Below are 8,746 nucleotides of genomic sequence, written 5' to 3' on the forward strand. Positions count from 1 at the left end.
GGAAAGCAAAATGCATAGTCTTTGAGTATTGTTTGTTGAAGAAACAATATTACTCAAAACAAATAATAATTTAAGAAAAGAAATAGGCAGGACTATACTGACACAAAGCCAACGAAAAGTTGTTTGGTTGCAGCCTTCTTCAATTGTTTCTTTACCTAAAGTTTTTGACTACTCCCTTGACTCATCAGAAATAGCTTCTTTTTTAGTAAAAAAATATTAAATAACCTAAGATATTTCAGCCACCGTAATTGGTTTTCTCTTACACTTCACATACCTAGAAGAAGTTGATTGTACAAGTTCATGTCGGTTAAAAACAATAATCTACTTGAATTTAAGTTGAGATATTAAATTACCCTGAATAAAGAGGAAAAAAAGAGTGCGATTAACAATTTCTCACAACCACCTTGATATTCATATTCCCAAATTGCTAATAAAAAGGCTTCCAACTTGTATCAATGGTGGTAAGTCCAAAACTAACCAAAAACAAGATAAACAAATTGACAGTACCTTTTATTCATACAACCATCTCCCTGTTAAGCTCACTCAAAGAGAAACTGAGAGTATAATTACACATCTCTTGAAAACCAAAAGAGAAAGCCAACCAACTTCTTCTCTTCCAATTGCTGCAAAGTTCCCTAATGCTACTCAATGTGGGATCTTTTCTTGGTGGTGTAAGGATAATACTCCTTGCCAGTATCAATTCTTGTGGTTTGACCACCAATATCAATTACTGCAGAAGTAAATGCCAAAGCAGCTCCAGCGGATAGAGCTGTTGAAATGCTTTTTCCTGAAAGAAAAAAATAACAACAATTAACCCAACAACTTTGCAAAGTTAACTTATTAGAGATTAAATGAAAACAGAGTATAGCCACATCCTAGAGCAATGGACCAGACAGATGAGAATGTCATTTCACTTTATAATCATGTGTTGGTAGGGATTTTTGTGGTAAATATAAGTATATAACAAACAAACTATATCCATAACATTTAATTATTTGTGCCCAACTCATGGCTCTGCCCTGCCAAAGGGGTTGTTGCTAATGTGCAGAATAATTATTTGTGTCTTTAAGGCTCAGTTGGTAGAAGCTTTGATGAACATATGAGAGGGGATCCTCTAGGAAGGTGCACACTAGGATGGAGGTTGTCTATTAATGAAGTACAGTGTTGTGTCTCGCTCTTGGAACACAGAGGTCTTGACTTCATGAAACAGCACATTTTAAACCAAATGCATGTTGTAGTTCCTTCTAGAAAGCAATGGACTATGGCAAGAAATGCTGCTGGCAAGTATGGGAAGGATAAGTCAGGTGTATCACTACGTGTAAAGATGTCCTGCAGTACTTGCTTGCTCATTTCTAAGCTTAGAAATATTGTGGATCCTAACACAGCCTTTGGTTCCATGTGTAGGTGGGAGAAGTTGAATGACATCTGGAAACAACTATTTTCCCCTTTTTCCAAAACTCTGTTTGCTGGCAAATACAGAATGCTTCTAATAGTCTTACGTTTTTACTGTAATCTAATCAAAATGATGATTCTGAATTGAACTACCGGCAAGAGGCATCCAGATTGAATAGTTTTTTCCGATAAAATATAGTGGACAATGAAATCTCAAAAAGTAAACACTCGTCTTCCTTCTCAAAATGCTAGAGAACACCTGTGCCAAAGCTGATTTGATTCATTGAAAGAGTGCCATACCCAGTTGCAAAGACACCACATTACAGTTTACAAGTGGCTAAGCTTCCTAACCGAATTACCATCCCTACAAAAATCTTGAACTTTTTTTCCAAAACTTACCACCGCTTCCCCAAGCATAGGAAAACTTGACAAGAAATACAGGCAGGTAAGTGTTTGACAAAGAGAAAATCTCCCAAATTAGAAAGGTAAAGCTTCCATTTTTCAAACTTATACAGGACTCATTTTCCTTCCAGAGCTTTTAAAACTCTAGTGTTGTGGATTTATTGTCCAAGTGAATGCCCAAGTAAGAAAAAGATAGAATCAATTAGTTGCGGTCCTTCCGTACAAGCATTTTGACTTGTTGACAATTTGTCAAGCAACTGACGGTTTAATCTCTTAGCCAAGACCTTACAGCAACGACTTGGTAGACAGCTTGGTTAGTCCTTCACTCTTTCAGCACTTTGCTTCTAATAAGACAAAAAAAATTGAGATGATTTTCCCAATAAGTCTTGGAGTATCTTCAACATATACTATGTAATCTTCTACGTGAGGTCTCTCAAGCCATCAAGGATAACAATGGAGGAATAGGTGAGCTAGAGTTTCCACTTCCCATGATCCTTTGCGATTAAAAAATCTCGAGAATGAATAACACCTCTGTATTCTTATCATACTACTTGCTGAAAATATTCAAAATCTCTTCTTGAATAATATCTACAAAATTTAGACACCCGACGTTATTTCCCATCTTACAACACTATTTTCACAGAAATAGAAAGAAGATGTCCTGCCATCTTTTACCTTCACCTTATCTTCATTTCAAAAGACTGAGAGCACAATCTGATCTTCCTAAAAATTTCACTTCATCCCAACCTCTATTAATAGAGCTCCAAAACATGTCTATAATTTTCTTGACTACTCATGCTTACTTTGTTATCTAAAATTTTTAATTTAGTCCCTGATGTTTCAACAATTTTCAATTTAGTTCCACACCGTTAGTGCTAATGAGAGCTAGCAGATGATAAAACCTAGCATAATACTTAGTAAATTAACAAAAATTAAGAGGACGTCATCATCTTAGAAAAGAAAGTTTCTATTTCCTCCAATTTTCTAATGGACTAGTAGAAACATTCAGTTTTTCTTTCTTCTTTTCCATTTTGAGGACTAAAAATGGAGCAATTGGACGAAGAGAAATAAGACGCCCCTACAATTTCTCTCTCTTCTACTTCACAAAAGGAAGAGATTCTCCAATAAGATAACCGTCTTCTTCAGTCCTTGACCCAAGAACTGCATTTTGGATCACCCCATGAAAGGTCTCAAGACTCTCAAAAAAGGAGAATTTTTCGACTGTATTAAATGTACTAAAACTGTTAGTACTTAAAAGAAACTTGGAGAACCACACCCCAAAAGCCAACTATTGGGGTACAAGAGCCAAGCCACTTAAGTACCACAGTGGTCATCCTATTCTAACCAATATGGGACAAACGCATCCCATACTACCTTGGTTCCTAACAAAACCCTCCTTAGTTCAAAATTATTTGCACTAATTTCTTATAAAAAAAATTATTTGCACTAATAGTGACTACAAGAGGCTAGAATTAGCGAGGATATCTTCACCTACAGATCGGGAAACACTAAGTTGCCCGTCAACACTAACAAAAGGAGAGGGGGTGGGGTAGTGACTGTTGCATACAGTGTACAACCACGACACAGAAAAACTCATTAACATCTGTCTGTCAAACGAATACAGAAAAAAGAAACAAAAGAGCAAGAAAAAAGGGGTGGGAAACCAGAGGCCAAACAGAAAGGAGGAAAGGAAAACAGACGTCTACAGATTTCTGAGAACAAAAAATAACCAGGTAAAAACAAAGAAAAATGAGAAAATGGTTGAAGGAAGCAAACACAATAGCTCTGCCTCCCTCTCCTCTCCACTGGTCTTTTTTTTTTCTTTTTTTTTTTTTTTTTGGATTTTCCTCCTTTCTCATCGTGTTTTCACCTCACACACCCATCACTCAACATCAGGAGGAAGAAAATATAAAAGAAAGGAGAGAAACAGGGCAGGAAAGAAATTTCATTTTGACAATGTAAACATCATTGGAGCAAGGAACTTTTTGTCTTTCAATGTTTTTGTGGCATCAAGTGCTTTCTAGTTAGATGTCAATATAGATGTAAAGGGGGTGTGGTAAGTAGATATTGTCTTTGCATTGGAATGAAATGCTAGTTGGGAGCGTTCAAAACCTTCTAGAGTTTCAAGAGTAACTGTATCAGTTTCACACGGTTATGCCATAGTGCTACTTCCACTTGCTTAGTCTGTAACCATGTCAGTATTGAACATCAAAATAGCAGTGATCTTTCATAATTTGTCTATTTTGTCCTAGAACAAGGAGAACGTTGATAGCAAGAAAGTCATACAAAAAGGTGAGATGAGATATCCCCGCTAGGCCAAAGGGTTTGCAGAAAAGACTTCTAATTAGCTAAAATATGCACAAGATCATAATCACAGAAAGACTTAGAAAGAGAACACCAAAAGGATGCAAAAAAACACAGTAGAAAAGTCTCCTAATTACCCGAGCTTAAGAAACATATTTTCAAGGTTAGATGGAACACAACAATAAGTGAACTAAATGATAAATAGGTTAACTTTTTTGGAATTAGCATTTATATACTGAAACATGCATCAATTTGAGGTTGCACATATCACCCATCCACAGGTGCAAATATGCCAGATAAACTGCAGTTAGACAAAAAATCTCTCCACGTTCATAAAATATAACTTCATCCCATCCTCCAGTAGAGGATAGCAGAGAAAAAGAAGGAACAACCTTACAAAATAACTTCACATTTGGTAATGAAAATCAAACTGCAACTACATCCAGATCTAGAAAGAGTAGAAAGTTTCACCTTTATATCCAAGAACAGATGCTCCAGCTGCAAAACCACCTACAGCTCCATTAACGAAGTCTCTCTTCATTCTATAATTTTGCACAAGCTGCTCAACGCCAATGTACACCCCTCCAATAGCAGCAAATGTCATCCCATAGTTTCCCATAAGTTTCAAGGTTCTCACAAGCCCAGGCAGAGCAACATTCCTCTCAACACGGGGCACATCATACCAAGTGGCAACAATTGTCCCAAAAATGGTCCCAGAAACAAATCCCATAGTTGCCCCTTTAATCGTTTTCATTAACGACGTATCATCATCCTCCAAATACCTACGCTCTGAAGCATCCATGAATTTCCCTTTCTTTTTTCAAGTCACTAACGATGACCAAAGCTGCGGAAAGAAAAGAAACAAAGACCCAGGCTTATATTCTTCTGTCCACCTCATAATGAAATCATGTACATTAACAAAAAATTAATTAGTCGAAATAATAACGAAACATGTATATGTCCTAATCCCATTCCTTTACGTTATCGAATTTCTAATATCCTGTGAAATAAAAGCAGCTATTAGCAAACATGCCAATGTACATCGCCAATTCGAATCAAATAACATGCTAGATAACGAACTATTGGAAAATCAAACCAGACTAATATGAAATTTCTCAAATCGATCGAAAAGAGAATCATGGAAATGATCTTCAGAGATAAAATGGGGGGCAGATCAAAGCAAGCGGAAAGGGATAAAACCTAAACGAATTGCGTGAACAATTACATGGAATACGATCACGATAGGCCGTAAAGTATTGTAAATTAGGGGAGGGGGGAATCAATGAACATAAAGGATTTGATTGAAGGTAAGAAATAAGTACCTTTTTTTGATGAAGCTCTGTGAAAAGAGGAGACTGAAGTCCTTCTTAAACGCATATGAAGATGAAGGACTTCTCTTCAACTCGATTCCCAGATGGATTCTTAAATTACTATACTACCCTCGTTCATGTTTTTATCACAAAGTCAAATTACAAGGTTAGTTTTGGAAAGTTGGACCAAAGATCGAACCTTGTTAAAACTTAAAGCTTAGGTCAATTAAGTTGAGCTAAGTTCGTTTTTGTCCGAATTTTTAAATTTTAGTAGGATAGCTATATCATTTATATGTGATAATTTTAAGATCAGAGGTGGGTTATTATAACCTTGTTTTGTATTTTTGAGTATTTGTAAGCTTAATTTTTAAAAATCGAAGATCATATAGTTATTTAATAAGATTTTTATTTTTCAACTTTTGGTTTTATATCATAGAAGTTTTCTAATTAACTTTTCTAAACTTACCCTTTTAGTCCATAGATTTTTAAGAATGTATGCATTTGGTCTCTAACGTTTCAAATAAATTATTTTAGTATTTAAGTTCTCAAGAATTAATTTAAAAGATTCTTCTGCTAAAACTTCATTTAATTTAAACAAAAAAGTTGAACTAGATAGGTGATATAGCAATATGAATCAAAATCTAGTTTTATCTTCGTTAGATTTGTTGTTTTTTTTTTTAAAAAATGTTTTGATATGCTATAAAAAAAAATTTAATCGCAAATATCTCACTTATTTTAAAAGAAAAATTGAAAAGTACTAATTTCTTATCCCATGTGTTTATCGGTGATAAAAGTATATCACTAATAAATTAGAAACAATTTGCTCCTATTGATATTTCACAATGGCAATTGTGTACTCTTAATATCGCGTCTAATATGTCTACCATCTCCAATTTCGTGATTATTAGGTTTTTCATTGTCTAACAGGATTTTCAAATATATTATTAAACTCAAAAGATAGTGAACAAAGTATAAATGGCTATAAAGTAAAATGTTTGTTTCCAAGCCATTGTTTATGATTTCAAATTTTTCAATGGTAATTGTAACACTAAGTGTACGGAGATCGATAGCAAGTGTTGGTTTGATTGAGCTTGTTGGGGTAATAATAACCATTCGTTTAGGAATTACAATGCTCTTGAAGTTATAATTCCTCTTATTTTGATCGAACCAAAATCTCTTAATCATTTGAAATCTCTTAATAAGAAAAGTTAGATATATAATGATGAGGTTCAAGCTTTACTTTGCTAGCACTGTGGTTCACGTTCAATACAATCACAAGTTTTACCATAACAAAAAAAAAAAAAAAAAAACCTCATATTTAATTAAATAGGTTTTGAAATTACTTTTTGTTTTCGAAATCATATAAAATTGAATTTGAAAAAAAAATTAAGAAATTTGAAATTCGAGTATTTAGTGGTATATTTCTCCTTCATTGTTATGAGAACTTCGACCCTCACCACCAATCAACTGTTATCGATCCTCGACCACCACTTTACATAGTCAAATCATGTAGTTTTTTATTTCAAAAATGTTATTTTACCAATGATAATGTTTAAATAAAACCTATTTATGACAATCTAAACCGACATGTTTGAACTGAGTTCTTTGATTTACACATATGTTCTCTTCATTTTAAACAAATTGTTTCCATGTGGATGAATTTAAAGTAGGCACAAATAAAACAATAATTATAATAATTATTTGTTGACGATGGTATATAAGTACGAACAACTATCCCCGTAAAACCCTTCAAATAATATCAAAACCAAAATAAAGGAAGTGTAGAGTTATTTGACACTAAAAAAATGCCCTAAATTCATGGTTGGATCGGCCAAAAAAACACACCGACTTGAATGGACCCTAAACTAAAGTCGATTGTGTGAAGATTTGGCACCTACACAATATCTCAAATGAATAAACAAATACACCAACATGCAAGACTAAAACTATTTCCCAATCTCCTCTTCTTCGTCTCTTTGAGGATGATAATCCAAATTCCCCTCCGTCCAGCACAATTCAAAAGTAGCATCAAGAAAATACAGCATAAACACAAGCAAAAACGATGAAGAAAACATCGGAATCGGTCCAAAGATCCATAAAAACAGAGGGAACGAGAAGTAAAACGCTCGCAAACCCAACGACCAGAAATAACTCCCTCTGTTTACCGTCGCCGCCACGTATTCCGTCGTGAGCCGTTGGTGATGACCGTCGATTGCGATTTTCTTGAAAGGCGTATTGATCAGAATGCTGGCATGACTATAATACCTTATGGATTGAACATTGAACAAAAACGCCACGAGAAAGCAAAGTAAAATCGCGAAGAATTTGATGGAGAAACTGAACTGGCTTCTTTCGTTGAGTACAACTAATGGAGATTCGCTACGGCCGCCGCTTGTCATTAAGACGGCAATGAGAGAACAGAGCATTATCGCCGTCGATGCGAGAAGAGTGGACGCCATTATGTTGTTTCTAAGGGTTTGGACGGCGAGAACACCGTTCTTTGATACGTCCTGAAATCACAGCACGAATGAATTTTGAAAAAGCGAGGAAGAAAGAAAACGAAGAAAAGGTAAATCATATGTGTATATATATATATAGACGCCAATACCTCCATCATAGCACGAACCCAGTAACGACGATTGATAGCATTGATGCCAATAACAGTTTTCTTAGGATATTTTAGAATCCTAATGAAAAGCCAAATATGATATCCCACCATGACACTAACTCCCAATGCTATCAATGTGTAATCAACTATCTCTTTTTCCATTCTATAACATCCCCCGCCTTCTTTTTTCTGGGAAATTAAACCATATATATGTATGAATCTGATCACTGCCTTTTGTTTGTTCAATGACTTGAGGGGGATTAATGTTGTTATGGATGTGGTGGCAATGATAGTCACAAAATTTGAAAGAATACACAACACTTGGCCAACCAACCCACCCACTTACTCACTCACTCTTTTATTATTAGTATTTTGTATTTAAGTTGTAAATTTTAAAGAGTTTGGTGTTTTATGGCTTAGTCAAAGAGCCTTGATTCTAGATTTTCTGTTTTGAACTATTTTTGGCTTTTACCTTTTAGTTTCCTCCTACTTTTCTGTCTTCTATACCGCTTTTTAGGGTAAGACAAAGACAATGGTTAGATACCGTTTCTATCACCTCTTAATTCCAATGTCTTTTAAAGAGTAAAAGTAAGTTTAAAAAAAAAAAACTTTCTTTTAAATATACACATAACATTCTTCATTTGGGTGGGCTAACCCAGCCCACTAACCCAACCCAACTCCTAACACCTTTTAAAACATCTTTAAAATATCTTTTTCATTGGTAGGACAC

The 8,746-nt window shown here is 34.8% G+C and overlaps 2 protein-coding genes across 3 annotated transcripts; both read right to left on the reverse strand.

Annotated features, from left to right (window-relative positions):
- Window positions 1-389: 389 nt before the first annotated feature.
- On the reverse strand, window positions 390-5,702 carry LOC103486783 (outer envelope pore protein 16-3, chloroplastic/mitochondrial). 2 transcript variants are annotated; one of them, XM_008444856.3, is made up of 3 exons: window positions 5,421-5,702; window positions 4,570-4,942; window positions 390-787 (listed from the first exon to the last, which is right to left on the reverse strand). In XM_008444856.3, exons 2-3 carry the CDS (start codon window positions 4,898-4,900, stop codon window positions 642-644), a joined length of 477 nt encoding a protein of 158 aa, XP_008443078.1. In that variant the 5' UTR covers window positions 4,901-4,942; window positions 5,421-5,702; the 3' UTR covers window positions 390-641. The 2 variants fall into 2 exon arrangements, with proteins under 2 accessions (XP_008443078.1, XP_050939993.1); XM_051084036.1 differs by lacking the exon at window positions 5,421-5,702 and adding an exon at window positions 5,299-5,377.
- A 1,383-nt stretch (window positions 5,703-7,085) lies between these two features.
- On the reverse strand, window positions 7,086-8,178 carry LOC103486782 (uncharacterized). The gene is made up of 2 exons (XM_008444855.3): window positions 8,017-8,178; window positions 7,086-7,918 (listed from the first exon to the last, which is right to left on the reverse strand). The coding sequence occupies exons 1-2, from the start codon at window positions 8,176-8,178 to the stop codon at window positions 7,355-7,357; spliced, it is 726 nt and encodes a 241-aa protein (XP_008443077.1). The 3' UTR covers window positions 7,086-7,354.
- Between the last annotated feature and the right edge of the window lie 568 nt (window positions 8,179-8,746).

The sequence above is a fragment of the Cucumis melo genome, chromosome 4 (genome assembly GCF_025177605.1).
Source record: "Cucumis melo cultivar AY chromosome 4, USDA_Cmelo_AY_1.0, whole genome shotgun sequence".
NCBI lineage: Eukaryota > Viridiplantae > Streptophyta > Magnoliopsida > Cucurbitales > Cucurbitaceae > Cucumis > Cucumis melo.